General features: G+C 37.0%; 1 protein-coding gene across 1 annotated transcript in view; it reads right to left on the bottom strand.

Moving 5' to 3' along the window:
- Window positions 1-3,251: 3,251 nt before the first annotated feature.
- The window catches only part of STK10 (serine/threonine kinase 10), a 130,387-nt gene continuing 114,621 nt past the window's right edge, over window positions 3,252-19,017 (bottom strand). Inside the window, exons 13-19 of the mRNA XM_031953667.1 lie at window positions 17,916-18,008; window positions 17,338-17,467; window positions 15,304-15,428; window positions 11,410-11,598; window positions 9,329-9,454; window positions 8,652-8,765; window positions 3,252-5,641 (exon numbers count right to left, since the gene is read on the bottom strand). Coding sequence (XP_031809527.1) covers window positions 5,501-5,641; window positions 8,652-8,765; window positions 9,329-9,454; window positions 11,410-11,598; window positions 15,304-15,428; window positions 17,338-17,467; window positions 17,916-18,008 — 918 coding nt within the window. The 3' untranslated portion in view covers window positions 3,252-5,500. The remainder of the gene's footprint in view (window positions 5,642-8,651; window positions 8,766-9,328; window positions 9,455-11,409; window positions 11,599-15,303; window positions 15,429-17,337; window positions 17,468-17,915; window positions 18,009-19,017) is intronic.

The following is a 19,017-nucleotide window of genomic DNA, read 5'->3' on the forward strand; positions in this document are numbered from 1 at the left end:
GGTCTTAGAGTGAAGATTAAGAAATACTTTTTAGTCCAGTCATCCCAGGAAGAACCAGTCTAAAAAGTAGGATATCTCAGAAAGCTGTGTCATGAAAACCCAGGGAAGTGAGAATCATCTGGAGAAGTGGATGGGCAGTAGTGTCTAAGCAGAGAGGCCAAGAAGAATGAGAGAGATCTGAGAGTATGCCACTAGATTTAGTCATTTAGAGATCATTGTTGACCTTGGAGAGAGCAGTTTCAGTTGAGTGGTTAAGCTCAAAGGATTTTCAAAGAATTGAAAAGTAAAATGGGAAGTAGGGGGAGATAGAGGCAGTGACTTGTAGAAAGCTTTTTCCAAGTGTTTGGCTGTATAGTAGAGAAGATATATAGAACAAGGTTTTGAGAAGATGGTAGGATCAAGCAGATGTGTTGAAAATTAGGTTAGGCTAAGCCATATTTGTAGATTGAAGAGAAAGGGATTAATAGGAAGAAATTAGAGGAGAGGGGAGATGTTTGGTGGGTCAAGATAGGAAAGGATCTGGATACAAAGTAGTTAATTGCTGTCCTTAGAATTATAGAATTTAAGTTAATCCATGTTAAATAGGTTATTCAGAAGCAAAATAATTCTACTAAATCAGAACTTATATGTTCCATGTGGTATGAAATTCAGTATGATGTACTGGATTTCTCCATCCAACCATATCCAATATGTACTTGTCAAGTACCTATTAACTCTGCTAGATTCTAGGAAAACAAAAAAGTCCCATCTTTCTAGAAGCCTACATTCTACCAAGGGGTACATATATAAACAAATACATGGATTCATGGCACAGTTTTAAGAGAAGCCTAAATAATGGGGTTACCCCCCCATCCCTTTATGATTTGACATTTAGAAACAGCCCTTACCATTAAAATTTTCAGTTTCTTCATGAAATACAAACTATGCCAAGTTGTCTGGGTTTGCCATCTTGGAGAAAATACCCTTTGCCTTCCTTGCCATCTGATTAAGATTTTTGCCTTATCAGCAAAGCTGAGCTTTTTAGCCCCTTTGAAATAGCAAGACCAGGCAAAGTGCCACTTGTGCCTTGGTCACCAACTAGCAAAGCAAAAAGATCTTATGTACTTACCGCCACCTTGTGGTCTCCAGTGTACATAATATCTTCACAATAATTCTCCATTGCCATCTGGTGGCCAAGCTTCACAAACTGAAATTTAATTTGCTTATTTGTATTAGGGGGTTGACCTTGACAAGTTTAAAGGAAATCAAGGTCACAGACTTTCTTAACCTTCTTCCTTCCCCATTTAAAAGATAGTGCTTAACTGCAAATTATCAAGATAGGGTTTTAGGGTTTTTTTTAACTTCTAGATGTGTTTGATGGAGTAAAAAAAACTAAACATGAACAGAGTAGAAAGCCCACAAGCATATAGTCCAAGAGCCAAAAGGGATCGTACAGACCATGCAATCCAAAATACCATAACTAGAATTTCTTTTGTCACACAAGTGATATCCTGTGCTTAGGAATCCTCAGGATAGACTCAGTGATTACTGAGTTAGGCTATTTCATTTCTGGATGCTTCTAATTATTGGGAAGTTTTTCATTATATTAAAACTAAATAGGCCTTTTCAACTTGTATGTATATATTATAGGGTCTTAATTCCGCCATCTGAGTATAAGTACAAGTTAGAATTCCTTCTTCTAGTATGGAATTTAGACACTAGATCTTCCCTTTGGTAATGGAGATACTAGTCCACAGAAAGTTTTAAGATGCAAGGTGAAGGTATTCCTCCATTTCACTTAGATTATCAAGTTTATTGGCCTAAAGTTGAGCAAAATAACTCCTAATTATTGCTCTAATTTCCTCTTCATTGGTGGAAAGTTCTCCCTTTTCATTTTTGTTTGTTTTTTGCTGAGGCACGTGGGGTTAAGTGACTTGCCCAGGGTCCCTTTTCATTTTTGAGATTAGCAATTTGATTTTCCTCTTTCCTTTTTCTAATCAAATTAACTAAAGATTTATCTGTTTCGTTGTTTTGTTTTGTTTTTCACAAAACCAACACGTAAGGTTTATTTATTAACAGTTTTTTTTATTTTCAATTTTATTAATCTCCCCTTATTTTTAGAATCTCAAGTTTGGCATTTAATTGGGAGGTTTTAAGGTTTTTTTTTCCCTAGCTTTTTTAGTTGCAAGTTCAATTCATTGACCTTTTGTTTATTTTATGCAAATATGCACTTAGAGGTATAAAATTTATCTTTATCATTGCTTTGGCTGCATCCCACAAATTCTGGTATGTTGCCTCCTTATTGTCATTTTTTTGGATGAAATTATTGATTGTGTCTATGATTTGCTGTTTCACCTATATTCATTCTTTAGGATTAGATTATTTAGTTTCCAGTTGATTTTTGGTCTATTTTCCCCTGGCTTTTTATTAAATGTAATTTTTATTGCATCGTGATCTTAAAAAATATACATTTGCTATTTCTGCCTTTTTGCATTTGATTCTGAGGTCTTTATGCCCTAATATATGGTCAATTTTTGTATAGGTTCCATCAACTGCTGAGAAGAAAGTGTACTCCTTTCTGTCTCCATTCAATTTTCTCCAGAGATCTATCATACTTAACTTTTCTAGTATTATATTTTATCTCCTTAACTTCTTTCTTATTTATTTTGTGGTTCAATTTATCTAGTTCTGAGAGAGCAAGAATGAGATCCCCCACTCGTATTGTTATTATTTATTTCACCTTGCAATTCTCTTAACTTCCCCTTTAGGAATTTAGATGCTATACCACTTGGTGCATATATATTTAGTATTGATATTTCTTCATTTTCTATGGTATCCTTTAGCAAAATATAGTTTCTTTCCTTATCTCTTAATTAGATCTATTTTTGCTTTTGTTTGTTGTTTGCTTGCATTTTATTTTCTTCATCTTTTTTTTTCTGGTTTGATTTGATTTTTCTTGTACAGCAAAATAATTGTATAAATTTGTATGCATATGTTGCATTTTATATATATTTCTACCATGTTTAACATATATTGGACTATTTGCCCTCTAGGGAAGGGGGATGGGAGAAAGGGGAAAAAAACTGGAACACAAGGTTTTTTCAAGGGCTAATGTTGCAGAATTATCTATGCATATGTTTTGAAAAATAAAAAGTTTTATATTAAAAAAAAAAGATGCAAGCTGAAAAAAAATTTGTTAAAATAGATCCTGTATTAAAGTTGTTTGTTCTGCATTTCTTGCAATCAGATTTTATAAAGAACACCCCAAAACATAGTTTTTCATCTTGTTACTTTATTAGAAGCTTATTTACATAAGCATAATATTCCATGGAAAACCACACTTTACAAAACAGCTTTGAATAAAGTACTGGAACTACATAAAAATAACCTCTCTCTCTCTTAAAGAGAGAAAATATAAGTTAGTTTCATTTACTTTAATAAAGATTACCTTAAAAAAGGGAAATATTTTAGTTGCATTTTTTTAAATAAAAAACTTCTCAGTACTGTGCTCATCTGCCTTCTCAGAGATCAAAAAACTATGTATTGTTACAACCATAATGCTGTGAAAGGTAATCTGAGCACATGGGAAAAGAATAAAAATAAGGGAAATAAACACGTAGTCCTGGACAGCAACTACATTAAATTCCCTAAAAACAAAGAAAAGAAAAAGAAAAATCCAATGAAGGATTTCTCACTCAAGTCATTAACTTAACAATTTACTTTCTGCTTCACCACAAGCATTCATAATCACCAAATGAAAAAAATTTGTAAACAAAGACCAAGCTTCATCTGCCTGATCTTTCGTTGAAGTTGGCATCATTTGGCTGAAGTGGATTTATATTCTTTTTTTTATACTGCCATTTCAAAATCTTCCTAACAAACAGATATGGAATTGCTATGAACCCTAATGAAATAGGTTAAAGTGATACAGTGAAGCATGATTGATAGAGGGCCTTCGCCCAAAGCACTGATTTAACTCTAAACATTTATCACTGATGCTGGAAAATCATATTTAGGCCAGTTGTCAAAGAAATGAATGTGCACCTTAGAGCACGATTATTATGATTAAGCTAATGTCTAAGAAGCATCTTTCACTGTATATTTTCTTTACATATCAAGAAAAACCTAAACATCCCAGAATGTTCAATCAAAACTGAGTGGTTTGATAGTCTCCACCCTCCAAACTTCCAGGTCAATCACAACCACTGTTTGTTTTAAAATGCAAAATGTTAAGTGTATATTTTGGTGGTAGTCAGCCAAAACAATATTCTGGAGACCTTACTGACCTCTCTGTATTTCCTATGAACTTTTCCCCAAAATCGTGTTGACTGAAAAATTTTAAAATGGTGAAATTAAAAAAGCACTGGTATAGTAAGAAAGCCTGGTATCTTGCCCATGCCCATATGGTACCATGCCTATGCTGGTAAGAACACATCACAGTATGAAACATTTACTGGTGTGGTGTATACCTGAAGAGAAAACTGCACTGTGACAAAATACATCTGTTTTTCTTTGTTACCTATAATGTTGACAGACAGCTTTTTTTTTTTCTTATTGGTTTCTTACTTATTTACTATATATGCTTAACAGCAATAATTTGTAACCTTAGATAACACATTTAAGTACAAAAAGCATCTTCCTGCTCAGAACAGGAAAGTACAGTGGAAGATCCAGTCTATATTGTGGATGGCACAAGGCCATATATACAAAGAATGAAATGGTATAAAACACTCTCAAGCATAACGTGAAAACTGTAGGCAGACAATCTCCCTTTCTGAAGATGAGCAATGGCATTCTTTCCCCTCCCTCCACCCCCTTGAAAAGTGAAAAGACATCTGGGATAATCAATTATGAAGTATTATAAAGACACAATGCCAGAGAAATCCCCCTTTAACTACATCCTATGCTTTGTTCAGCTCCAAAATGATTGGTACATATGAATGATTTCTTTTTGAGACTCTCTTCCAACATAATACAGGACACGTGGAGTAAAGAAGATGAAACAACTGAAAAAAGATCACCTAGAATTTAAGCAGGAAAGAACCTATTTCCGTGCTCCAAGTGTTGGACCCAATAGGGCTTGTTTTATCTACACTCTGGTCAAAAGCAGAATTAGACATTCTCTAAGGAGCAAAATTACTACTTTTTGGATAATAGGAGGAAATTTCTAATCTATACATTATTTGCCCCTTCTATTCACTTCCACCAGTACCCAAAATGAAGATGATTTAGGTCTTCAGATGAAGCAAATAAATGCTTTGGGGGTGTCAGATGGCAGTAGGTAATACAGAATAAGGTAAGGACACATAAGAAAATTCATCCATGCTATGACAGAGAAAAATCAGGAATCAGTAGATGGCAATTCTTAGCACAGCTGAGGCAGCATAGTTCAGGCTTTTAAAGTTAAGTTGGCATTCTAGAAGCAATGGATGTTTTGGGTCCTGAGTTCTTGTTCAAAGAGTAAATGGGAGAAGAGGCCTGTCTGCTGTATGGAAGCCTGCTGCCTCATATCAGTTGTACTTTAGGAAGTTTCTGAGGAGCTGTATGGGAAAAACTTGGCAGGTTTATTTGGTGAGTTGGGATTCGGGCACTCGGCCTCTTCACTCAATTTGAAGAACATCTCCTGCTCACGTTTCTTCTGGTTCAGGTCATCCTCCAGAGCCTTGGAAAAAGCAGAGGTATTAAATGTTTGTTGAGTGAATGAATGAAAAAACAACTCTATCTGAACACCCAAGAAGGAACAGCACTTCCCCAATAATATCTTAAAGCAGTGTCAAAGCCAAGTTTACACAGCCTTTGTAGAGGTGAATGTTTCAAAACCCTGGGGCCCCTGCCAGAACCCAGAAAGCTTTTATCAGGGTATTCCCCTCTTTGGCCTCATTCACAAGTCACATAACTATGTCCTCCCCATTTCCTTTTCCATTGCTGATTACCCTGACATAGTATAAACAGCACTTCCTTCCCTGTGGCAAATCTAGGCAGCAATTTAAAGGGAACCACAGGCTAAGACTTGGACAGGGATTGATTGCCAGGAAGCTCAATGCAAATCTAAAACTGTTGGTATTAAAACAGCTAAGTGAGTCAAGAAAAACATGGTGAGGGAAGTCAGAAGAGATTTATCAACTAAGGGAGAGCTCTCAAGCACTAGTCTACGTCAGGAACAAGCAGTTTTAATTATCTAGGTTAAAACCCATCACAACAACCTTCAAGGGAGTGTTCAAGTCCAGCCATCAATAGGCCTTTCATTGTATTGAACACTCCCTGAATCCAGGGAGCCACTGACAGGGGCCTAGATTCATGCAGGATTTGTTGGGAGTTGGCCTATATTACATTTGCTTCTTTTTCTTGGATCATTCTCCTGCTGCTCTAAAGCTTTCCCAACTTGGAAAAGCAGTTCTGTTAACAGAAAAATCACACAGTTTGGTCTTCTTTCAGCCAAGTTTGATTCTAATTAATTTTCTCCATCTCAAAGCAAGATTAAGTGAATACACATTCACTTGTGACCTCTATCCTTTCTTGGCCAATAACAAAACACCTGGATATATCATAGAAAAATATGTGGAGTGGGTATAGCTTCATAACTTTAGATTCCACCAATTTGAAACTGATGGTAATTCAGACAAAAGCTGGCTAAGCTTGTGCTGACCTTTGCTATCTTGATCATATATGAGCATTTGCTAAGCAAATAGCTTGTATAAACAAGATTATAGCAGCAATGGCTTACCTACTTAAAAGGGGAAAAAAATACATCTCATTGGCTTTACAAAATGGTGTTCATGAATTGGGGAAATGACTGAATAAACTGAACCAAATGTTATTACACCATAGGAACAGCAAACATGAGGAATTCAGGAAAACACTGGACACTTGTATGAAGTGATGAAGGACAAAGAAATGATAGAACAATATGCATAAAGGCTACAATAAACAATAACAATGAAAAAAGCTGCCACTCTGATGAACTTGATGAGTGCAATTACAGAATGACAATGAATGACACCCTCCTGCAGGTTCTACAGCCAGTTCTCTTGTAGACCTAAAGGAGAAACTTTTAGTCACCAAATTCCTTGCTACCATCAAATGACTCAATATCAGAATCTGATATAATTTAATCAGTGGAAATGACATTAAAGAAGAAGTATTAACCTTCTTACAAGGCTTTACTGATGCATCCTAAGGACCATGAGACATTTCCATCAGACTGAAACCCTCCACATATGTTGTCTTCTTCATGGAAAGTGAGCTCCTTAAGAAAAGGGATTGTCTTTCTTCCTTTTCTATTTGCATTCCCAAAGTTTAGCACAGTGCTTTAGCACTTATAGAATGTTTGCTTCATTCATTCATTCAAAAAACTAATTTCAGTCCTTGAAACTCAACTTCTTTCTCTCATTAGACAGGTGGGGTCTATAGGTGTGAAATGCTATTAGAAATGATCATCGTGTTTGAATTTGCTTAAATGTTTTTCATTGTTTAAAGAAAAGGTTTGGGTAGAAGACTGTTTAAGGGAAATGACTGTAGTATATCTATCAAATTGGTTAAAATGATAGATGCTCACCAACTGGGGAATGGCCAAACTGTGATTATGATAGAATAGTACTACACTGTAAGAAATGAAGAGTTGGTTGATAGGAAAAACATGGGAAGGGTTGCACTTATGAAGGAAGATGTTATTTACCTTCAGAAAAAGAATTCATAACTAGAAGTATGTACAATATGGTTTATACACACACACACATATAGATATTATATTGATATAATATGTGTGTATAGTAATGATTGATTGTAGCCTTCTCCAAGGTGGGATAGGGACAATAGGAGAAAAAATAAAAAGTGCATTCAGACAACAAAAGAAAACTTGTAAGCACAGAAAAGCTTTATAAACTTTGTCTAGTATTATATAGCATTTCCCCCCCCCAAGTAAATGGTCTAAATAGGAAATAATTGGCTTTATAACGAATCTTCTCCTTATGTTCTACTGTGTAATAGAAAATGTTCTTTCCCCCCTCTCATTTTGTATTTAAGTTTATAATGAGTAAAAAAATAAAAAACAATGGGAATAGGAAGAATATGAAATAAAGCTTTTCTTGAGTAAATAAAAGAGTAAATGACCTCTTCATTTTTACCGTAAGTAGCACATAGCAGAAAACCCTCTGAATTTTAGCATGATTAAGCATAATAGGACTTACTGTTTAAAACTATTTTTTTGATTCTAGTATATTTCTATCCAGTTAGTTTTAAAGTATTGGGGCTGAATTTAACATGCCCTATTGATACATGCTAAATTATTAGTTAATAACTGAGAATTCATTTCAAAAGCAAATTTTAAAAAGAACAACAACAACAGAGGGGCAGCTAGGTAGTGCAGTGGATAGAGCACTAGACCTGAAGTCAGGAGGACCTGAGTTAAAATCTGGCCTCAGGCAGATGTGTGACCCTGGACAAGTCACTTAACCCCAACTGCCTCAGCAAAACAACAACAACAAAAACCAATAAAAACATAGATTCTTGTTATTAGAAATATATACCCTTGCCAAATATAACAACAGATTTCAAAACTGGGAGACCTACAGAGTCAAATGTCAAGATTTGGGAACTTGAATCAATAAAATCATACCACTGATTCTGCACTCCCTGGAATAAAATTTGATTATCTCCTGGAGTGGCCCCCTTACCTTCTTCCGTGGACGAAGCTTTTCCCGCCAGTCCTTCAGGTTCTGGTTATGACTCTCATCTAGGGCCTTCAACTTTTGGGTTTCATGCTCTACCAAGAGGTGACACTTTTCATTCTATAACAAAGAGCAATCAAGGGAAGTTAAAAACCAGAGAGATCAAATGCCTTGAAGTCACAGGAATATGCCATTGCCCTGGCCCCATTACCAACAATGTCCTATCACAAAATCTACAAGATAGAAAAGATCTCAATGGCCATCTAGTCCAACCTATAGCTAAATTAGAATGTTCTGCACAACATACTCGCACATCTTTAGTCAACCTTTGCTACTCTATGAGAAGAGGTCCCAGCTATGAACTAGTCTTGTGACAGTAAGGACACCTCGTGAAATAGTTCACCTCTATCTACTCTAAATGTTAAATATAAAATATATTAAAAAGTGAGAACACTGAAACTACTACGGGGTTTTACATTGAGATGGATATTAAAAGCCAGCAGGGCAAATTTCAGGAACCCCCACCTGATCTCATCACCTATAGGATGTCATCATGCTAACTCCTTACTAACTAATCAGTCCACAAGAATTGATTAAGTACCATTATGAGCCACGTACTAAGTTGGGAGATGAAACTGTCACAAGCAGAGTCATACTCTCCATTTATGGGCTGGTTTCTTTACCTGGAGCTGCTGGAGCTCACTCATGTTGCTCTCGCACTGGGTATTCATATCTCTCATCTGGGACTCATGTTTCTGTTGTTGCTGCAATCGCTCAGCCTTCTGTCTTTTTTCTTCCTGTTGGGAAAACTGTGACCAAAATGATGAGTGAGGTCTTAGTGAAAAGTATTCGGGTAAAAAGAGCTGGAGCAACAAAATAAAGCTTGGTCTCATCTAAGGGAATCTCCTGACAGTTCTTCCCCCAAGACATCCCTGCCTACGGTCATCACCTCAGATTACACAAGTGTTATTTTGTTAGCCCTGTTTTGAACCATACATTGATCCAGCATTAACCAACAAGCAGCCTGCACAGATGTCAAATAAAGCAATTTCCTCAAGGATTTCAGAATCCATGTAGGAGACTTTTGACATGAGTCATATATGATGACTACAGTAGAAAAGGAACTGCTAACACTTTTGTAGTGCCTTAAAGTTTAAGGGATACTTTTCCTCAAGCAACATTGTAAGGAAGACAGTTATGATCCCCAAGTGTTATGATCTTCAATTTCTAATTAGGAAATGGGGGATGAGAGAGATTATGTGATAGTCCACTGTCAGAGTTGAAAAGCTTAAGGGTGGGATTGTAACCCAATCCTTCTGACTCTTGAGACCAGCATTTTGTCCATTACATCAAATGCTTTCTCTAAAGCCTAGCCCTGGCAAATATGGGGTATGTGCATGGCCAACCCAACTCTGCCTGAAAACATGGCCATGAGATTCCAAAAATATCAGAGTTCTATGATGAACCAAAGAAGGATAAACAGTAAGGTACATTAATTATACTCACTCACAAGGACTGGGATTCAGAAGATTCTTGGGATTTTTGAAACTATTCTTTTTTTTAGTTATTTATCATGGAGTCATTTCAACCATGTCTGACTCTTTGTTGACCCCATTTGGAGTTTTTTGGCAGAAATAGTGCAGTTGTTTGTTATGTCCTTCTCCAGTTCATCTGATAGATGAAGAAACTGAGGCACATAGGGCTAAGTGACTTACCCAATGTCACATAGCTAGTGTCAGGGGCCAGATTTGAACTCCAGGTTCTTTTTGACTCCAGATTAGGCACTCTATCCACTATACCACCTAGCTGCCCTCTTCTATGTTAGCATATAACTTTGGATATGTTTCAGCCAAACAATGAAAATAATAAACAACACCCAACATGCCTACTTCAGGATTTTTGGCAGGTAAAATAAGAATATAAAACAATCTATAGATATATACAGTCAGTGACCATCTCCAGCCAATGGATAAGAGAAAATGCTCTTAATTTAAAGAATAATAATAAAAGGAAAAGCATTCATTTTAAGATTTTGGGGAGGTTTTGCCTTTCTCCTTCCCCAAAGTATAGTTTCTGTAAAGATACATGGCCTTTGGCCACTCAAGCAATGATGCTTATTAAGAATCCTGGCTTCTCTTTTATTTCCATTTGGTGACATTCACTAGACAAAGCATTACCTCCTTAGATCTTGCATTGTGCCAAGTGATGGAAATAAAGATACAAAATATGTAACATATATTGGATTTAACATATACTTTAACATATTTAACATGTATTGGACTACCTGCCATCTGGGGGAGGGGGTGGGGAGAAGGAGGGGAAAAGTTGGTAACAGAAGGTTTTACAAGGGTCAGTGTTGAAAAATTACCCATGCATGTTTTGTAAATAAAAAGCTATAATAATAAAAAAAGGGAATACAGATGCAAAAATGAAATAATCCTCGACCTGAAGGAGATTGTTTTCTCTGGTGGGAGATGGAGCAGGTTAGGCATGGAGTGGTAGAATATAGATATGTCAATACACAATTTGAAGAGGGAGTAAACACTGAAGGGACAAATTTAATTTTAACATCTCATAACATACATCAGTGACAAAAACAAAAAATGTCAGGTTTTTTGTTAGAGACTGTAGAGACTTTTCCTAACACCCTCTGGTAGGAGCTAAGACAGGACAGAACTGTGTAAACCAAACTGGATATGAGAAAGTCCAAGAAGCACTGCCCTAGAAGGCCTCAGCTCCCTCTGTGAGCCCTGTCAAGACTCACCTGCTTAATCTTCTCTCTCTGCTCAGAGGCACTCCCACCACCATTGATATGGAGACTCTTCTTGTACATGGCCATTCGAGTCTTGCCTTCACTTCTCTGGATCTTGGGGAGGCGGGCCTTCTCTTGTTGTTGCCGGATCTTGAGCTGTTCTATCATTCTTTGATTGTAACGCTGCATCTGCTCCCGCTCCTAAGGAGAGCAAAATGGCAGAACAGAGTAAAAGCTACAGTGGAGTGATTTTGGGGGGGCATCTTTTTAAAAAATTATTTTTATCATTTTCTTTTTTTTTTTGGTTATACATGTATATTAACTTTTTAAATATACATTTCTTTATGAATCATGTTGGGAGAGAAAAATCAGAATAAAAGGGAAAAACCACAAGAGAAAAAAAAAGAAGAAAAAGAAAAAAAGTGAACATAGCATGTGTTAGAGTGATTCTTTAAAATGAAGATACTTTCTTGAGAGATCAGGAGAACAATAGAACTTTAAACTTGGAAGAAGAGATTTTTATTTTGGTTTGGACCTTTGGGGATTTCTATCAATGGAAGGAATTCTCCAGTGAGGAAACTCAACGAGGGCAGATCAGTACCTGCTCTATAATTTAGGGTCTTAGTTTTCAAATCCAACCTCAAACTCTTAACACTTCCTAGCTATGTGACCCTGGGTAAGTCCCTTAATCACAGCTGCCTTGCAAAAAACAAACAAACAAAAAAAGCCCTCCATATGGAGGACAGTATGGTCCATGGGATCAGGAAGAGTAAGACACAACTCAACAACTACTGCCCTTTTAGAGGAAAAAGTCAAATTATATGAAAATAAAATTACATCAGTAATTTACTCAAAACATCAACTGGCTTCTAGGGTCAAAGCATATTGATCACAGTCCTTTACACATTATATACTTACAAAGTTATAGAATAAAAACTGATACTTAGATGAATTTTTTGTGTTCATTTTTTCCTTTTGAAACTGGATCTCCATATCTCACCAAAGCTGGAAATACAGCTTATGGACATGAAAGCTTTGACCTACTCCATTTCTGTCCCGGGTGGGTTTGCCCCTCTTAAGGCAGCTTAATGACTTTCTATTCCAGGGGGTTCACCACATAGGTGCCAAAGACAGTATGAGCCAATCAGCTCAGCCCTACTGAAACTCAGAACTCCTATCCCCAAACAATACACCAGTTTCAGTCACTCTAGTAGAAAAGATTGATTTCAGACATGTGTTTCCAAGCCCTGTTGAATCATTATGTCCTTTTAAGAGTCTCAGTCATCAAAAAAATCAGATATTTTAGAAGACTAGTAAACAAGGAGTTTTTGAGTAACCATCAAATAACCTGAAATTCTGGTTAACTAAAGTTTTACTATAAGATAATATCCATGTAAGTTCTATATCCAACAACTACAAGACAAGAGATCACAACCTAGACAACAGCAGGATAGGTTCAGGATTACAACAAGAATGTTACTGCTGCTTAGACTCATCCTGATTAATTCCTGATTTGTGAGGTGGCATGGAGAATAGAACATCAGGCATCAAGTTAGGAAGACTCTTCCTAGGTTCTAATCCAGTCTCAGACACTTATTAAGTATAAGATTCAATTTCCCCATTAAAAATTGAAATAATAATCACACATCTCTCAACATTGTTTTGAAATAAAATGAGGTATTTATAAAGTTCTCTGCAAATCTTAAAGAGCTATATGAATACTGGCTATTATTGTCAGCACAGTACTTGACTCATAATAAGCACTTAACAAATGTTTATTGGTTGATTGACTGATTTATAAGATCAAGACAACAATAACTTGAAGTATTCACCTCACATGACTGTTGTGAGGTTCAAATGTGATAGTGCATGTAAAATACTTTGCCAGCCTTAAAGTACACTATAACTACCAGGTATTATTACTATTGTTTGTTGTTTTTCTGGACACAAGCTGAAAATAGAAGGCCCTCCAGGGTAAGCTAGTTGTTTTTCCACCTAGTCACATGTAAATACCCCTTCAGAACAACGGTTTTGCAGAAAGAGTAATATCCACTTTATAAGCGGAAAAGGCATTATATCAAGCTCTTATTGTATATAGTAAGTGGTTACTCTTTGGGGGACATGATGTATTTCTGTAGTTTATCCAAATCCTTTGATAATCAGTTATATGACCACAGGGTCAGACTGAGATGTATTGAAGAGCCCAATGGCAGCCAGTCAAAACAGAAAGCATGGCCTGGTCAAAACTGAGAATTTCATCACTTTAATGTTATTCCAGCAAACTGTGCTTCTTGACATTTCTCCAGGCAGTGTTTTGAGAGAAATCTTGACTAAAGCTTACATCCTCCATTCTTATACTTTCCATCCTCCTGCACTGTCTTATTCTGAAAGCTCATTTGAGAGATTCTTAACCTGGGACCTGTGAATGTTTATAAATATATACATCCTTTAATATGCATATTCCAGTATGACTGATTTTCATCATTTTATTCTATTTTATGCATTTGAAAATATTATCTTGAAAAGGCATCCAGAGGCTTCACTAGATACCAAAAGAGGCCATAAAATACCCACTAAAGATTAAGAAACCCTGCTTTGGAGCCAGCAAGTATCTTAAATGATCCTCCATGCCCTTAAATGCCACTAAGGTCCCTTAAACCAATAAATTCTCTTCAAATAAAGGTTTTCCACACATTCCACATCACTGTGAAACAAAGAGCAGGTGCCTGCTCAAAGGCAGGGAATTCTCCTAATGCCAAAAGCCACAGCACCCTACTGTGCTCTACTAAGACAAGGCAACAGCTAGCTGAAGTCCACAGCAGTACTCAGAAGGATGTTAGATTGCCGATGGGTCTACAGAACTGGGCTGAGACTTTACTTGCACAGTCTTTTCTCTTCCCTCTACTTCTCTTTCAAAAGAAGAGGATAATATCATCACAGATTTAGAGCTGATCATTGTATGGAATAATTTCATTTAGCATATCATAGGATCACGGTTCTTTGTATATGTTAAGAATCTAATAGATACCTTTCCTTTCCTCCTTCCCATTTTCCTCCCTCCATCCCTTCCTTCCTTCCCTTCCAACTCAATCCTTTAGGTATTAAGAGCTTGAGAATTGCATCTACTTCAAAGTAACTCAATCCAAGCCTCTTGTTTTATAGTTAACAGAACTGAGGTCTAATGAAGCTGTGGTGTGCCCAAGATTAGAGATATTAAGTGACAAAATCAGAATTTGAACCCAGGTCTTCTAACACTAAACCCAGCCCTTTCCCCCTGTACCATGATATTAAGTCATGAAGTGCACTGGCAGCAGGATACTATCCTATCATCCTCTCAGAGCTATCTTCATTCTACATTAATAACGACAATAATGAATGAGTAATCAAATGAGATGTGTGATTAGCACAATGCCTGACACATAGAAAATGCTTATTCCCCTTCCCTAATAATAATATCTCTTATTAGATATAGTGCTTTAAGGTTTACAAAACATTTTGCATAATCTATTTCATTTGAAACTACCAACAGCTCTATAGGTACTACAGGAATTATCCTTCCCTTTTTACAGAAGAGAAAACTTGGACTTGGAAGGGAGCTTGATATAACAGGGTGATTTTGGAGTCAAAGAATATGGGTTTGAATCCCACCTTTTCTCTGTGACCTTGAGCAAATCATGTAACCTGTCTAGGTCTTAGTTTCCTCATCTGTAAAATGAAGGTGGCAGTAGACCTTATCTCTGAGATCACTTTATAGACTGAAAAGGCATTATATATCACCTTAGCCATGGTCACACAGGCATTAGGGTGATGGAACTAGGATGGGAATCAGTTCTCGCCTAACTCAAAGTCTAGCATCCACGTGTTCTCCACCTCTTGATTGCCTGAAGAAAAAGGAGGCTCTCTTACCTTCTCATGCTTTCGGAGTAGTTCATGCCTTTGGAGGAAATACTGGTCCTTCAGCTGCTGCTTGACGAGCTGGTGTCTTTCTTGTAAGTGATGCTCTTCAAGCTCCCAGAGGGAGGCTTCCCGGTCTAAGGAGAACAAACCAAGACCAGAGAAGATAAACCATGGACCATGGACAAAGAAGAGCTGAGGGCAAGTCTCAGCTGTCTCTTCCCCTCCCCCCACTTTTTGTGTTTTCAGGAAACCTGGGCTGCTCATTTTCCTCCATCAATCCCCTCTAGTATAATGGAAACAAGTGGTCACCCAGCTTCACTGGAGGTTTTCAACCAGAGGCTGGATGAGGACTTGACAAGATGCTAGAGAGGACTTCTCTGCAGCCACAGAAAGAAGCAGCTAAGTGGTGCAGTAGAGAATATGCTGGAGTTGGAATCAAGGAGAGTTCAAATCCCACCTGAGGTGTCAGGTGTATCATCTTGGTAAGTCACTTTATTGCTGTCTGCCTCAGTTTCTCCCTTTATAAAATGGAAATCATAATAATACCTACTTTATAAGGCTGTCATGAGGGTCAAAAAAATTCTGAAGAATCTATGATGAAAAATGCTATCTATCCTCCAGAGAAAGAACTGATGGAGTGTGCATGCAAATCAAAGGACACTTTTTTAAACTTTAGTTCTCTTGTAGGTTTTTTCTTCTTTTGCAAGATGGCTAGCATGGGAATGTTTTGCATGACTGAAGATGTATAATCAAATTGCCTATCTTCTCAAGGAGCAAGGAGAGGAGGGAGAGAGAGAATTTGAAATTCAAAATTAAAATAAAAACATTTAAAAGTTAAAATTAAATTAAAATAAATTAAAAATTTATTTTTAATAAATAAAATTAAAAATATGTATAATTGGAGGATAAAGAAATACTTGTTGATTGACTGATTCTTCAAAGATGTGGGAGTTTTTGCTGCCTTCCTAGCAGTTTCCTTGGACCAGAGAGGGGGGTAGGGAGAGGATCACTGGATTTCATCTCAAAAGACTTAGTTCTCTCACTTAGTACCTGTGTGACCCCAGACAGATCATTCAACCTATTTCTCCTCTGTAAAAAAGAGGGAATTGAACTAGATGAACTCTAAGGTTACAGCTCTAATATTCTATGAACCTATATATATGTAACTCAATTCTTATTTCATTAATTAAGCAAATGGGATGAGTGAATGAATGATCCTAAAACTGACTTATACATTCATAAGTTCCCTGAGCAGAAGGTAGGATAACCTCACACCTGTCACTTTATCCCTTCTTGCCCTCTAAACAGCATGATCTGACCAACTAAAATGCCCTTCTCTAGCACTTTGTCCATAGGAAATATCAAATTAATTGGTATCTCAATGTGTCTACAGAATAATGATAGCTGATGTTCAGAATGATAGCCCTGAGGTGCTACAAGATCCTGAAGGCTTTTATTATTTCCTGATTTGGTAGAAATTGGTAAACCATGTATAAGGCATATCGCCTTAGACATATGTGATCTTTACAATGATTGCTGTTTATTTTTCATTCTCAGAAAGGACCATGACATCAGAGAGATGATGCCATAAAATTCAAGTGACTTAAATTTAAATGAGGTTGCAAATCATCACCTTTAGTTTCCTCTCCAAAGCCATCTGAATCCAGTAGCAATCAGGACAACTAAAAATGACCCTAGATACAGTGGCCTTTTAAAGCTAAAGTCTTTAACAGATCTTAGTTTGAGGCAGCCCCGAAATAGTGATTAAGGCTCGGTAAAGTTTATCTGGTAAACCTTTATTAATCAAAACAGCTATTCCATCAGAACATTTCCTCAGTGCCATATTGAAAGTATAACGTACATGATTACCACTTCCTTGCCATTGATAAAACTCGCCTTTCTGCAATTCATCTCAATTTGGTTTTAATACTTTGCAATAATAAGAAACCCAGATGATCAGAACTTGGGTGTTCTTTCTTCTCAAGCCCACTTCCTGTGCATCCAGGATATGGCTGAAACAAAATACCTTTCTTTTCTACCCACCTCGAAGAAGCTGTTGCTTCTTATTCAGACATTCCCTCTCTTTGTCACAGATCTCCCGTCTATTTTCAGCTGTGATCATTTTCATAGCTAACTCCAAATCTCCCTTCTGTTTGGCAACAAACTCTTTGTCCTGCAAGGGTAAGAGAAGGAGATCAAGTATATTTGTCATCAACTTGAACATAGTAATACTCTTCATCACTCTCTGCCCAAACAGACCAGTACTCTGTCTCTAATTTAGGCACTGAGGGACAAGCTAAGGGGGAGCATGGCTGCACTCTCTGGCATCAACCTCAATGGTTAGGGAAGTACCTCTCAAATAGGGATCTGCCATTCATGAATTTATTTTTCATGAATTTTAATAGAATGTAGGCTCCTTGAAGGCAGACACTATCATTTTTTTTGTTTCTGGAGCAGATTCACACAATCTTTCTTACCAAGTTTGGTAAGGAGCCAGCACTAGTCAAGCCTTAGTGCTCCAATAGAAAAATGTGACATTGCCAGGTGCAAAGTCTGAAAAAACAAGAGACCCTGAGGAGCCATAATACCCGTGACCTGGAGCTTAGGTGAGCCCCACTTACTAGAATCTGTTTTTGTTGTGTGTGCTCCTCCATTCTCTGCTTCATGCTCTCTTTCCGTTGCTGACGAGGCAGTTTCTCCACCTCATTTTTCACCTGTATGAAAGATGACAACAACTTTTCAGTAAGATAAGCTAGGCTTATCCCTAAGGTAAGGAAACTCCTTTCACTAAAGCCAATTGGTAGCTGCTCTATTGCTAAAAAGTCTCACCACAACTACGTGAGTTGGACAATACACACATTATCATCCCCATTTTAAAGATGAGGAAGCTCTGCATCTTTGGTGAAAACTACCGAGTCCTGATCATCTGGCTCAGAGATATTAAGAAATTTGCTCATGATCACATAACCAGTAAATATGACAACTAGGAAGCCTTGAAGCTCTATCTTTCCTGACTCCAAACTTAGTGTTCAGTTACTACACAGCATCTTGCTTGACAGTTTATTGCTAAAAAATGAATGATCAGGAGACTTAGCCAAATGCATAAATGACTTTACTTGCCACCTTTTTAAGGGTCTCTATTGTTTCCAGTTTTGTAGGAAAGTGAAAGTTTGGATCAATCAAAAAATAAGTATTAACAACAATGCAACAGTTCCTGTCTTCTTAAACTTAAATTCTATCAAAGAAAAAACACCAACACAGACACATACAGTTACACTAAATAGATACAAAATAAAGATAATTTTTTTGGTGGGGAGAGGGCGGCCCTGGAATCTAGAGGGTCTAAAAAGGCCTCCAGTGGGAAATGTCACTTGGATTCAGTTTTGAAGGAAGCTAGAGATTCTAAGATAGAAAGGGAGGACATTCCAGCACTGAGGTTGGGAAATGGAATGTCATTTGTGAGTTTAGGGTAATGAGAAGGTCTGCTTAGCTGGATAACATAGAGCATTTAGCGGAGTAGGGACAGGAAAGGAGGAATGGAATAAGCATTTAAACAGCACTGAGTACATGCCAGACCCTATACTAAGAGTTTTTATAAATATTATTTCATTTGAGAATAATCTCAAATTATCTCGATTGGGAGTAAAATATAACAAATCTGGAGATGGGATGGGAGAAGATAGGTCAGAGCCAGATTAAGAACCAATTTAAATGGCAAACAGG

Source organism: Sarcophilus harrisii, chromosome 2, assembly GCF_902635505.1.
Source record: "Sarcophilus harrisii chromosome 2, mSarHar1.11, whole genome shotgun sequence".
Classification (NCBI taxonomy): Eukaryota; Metazoa; Chordata; class Mammalia; order Dasyuromorphia; family Dasyuridae; genus Sarcophilus; species Sarcophilus harrisii.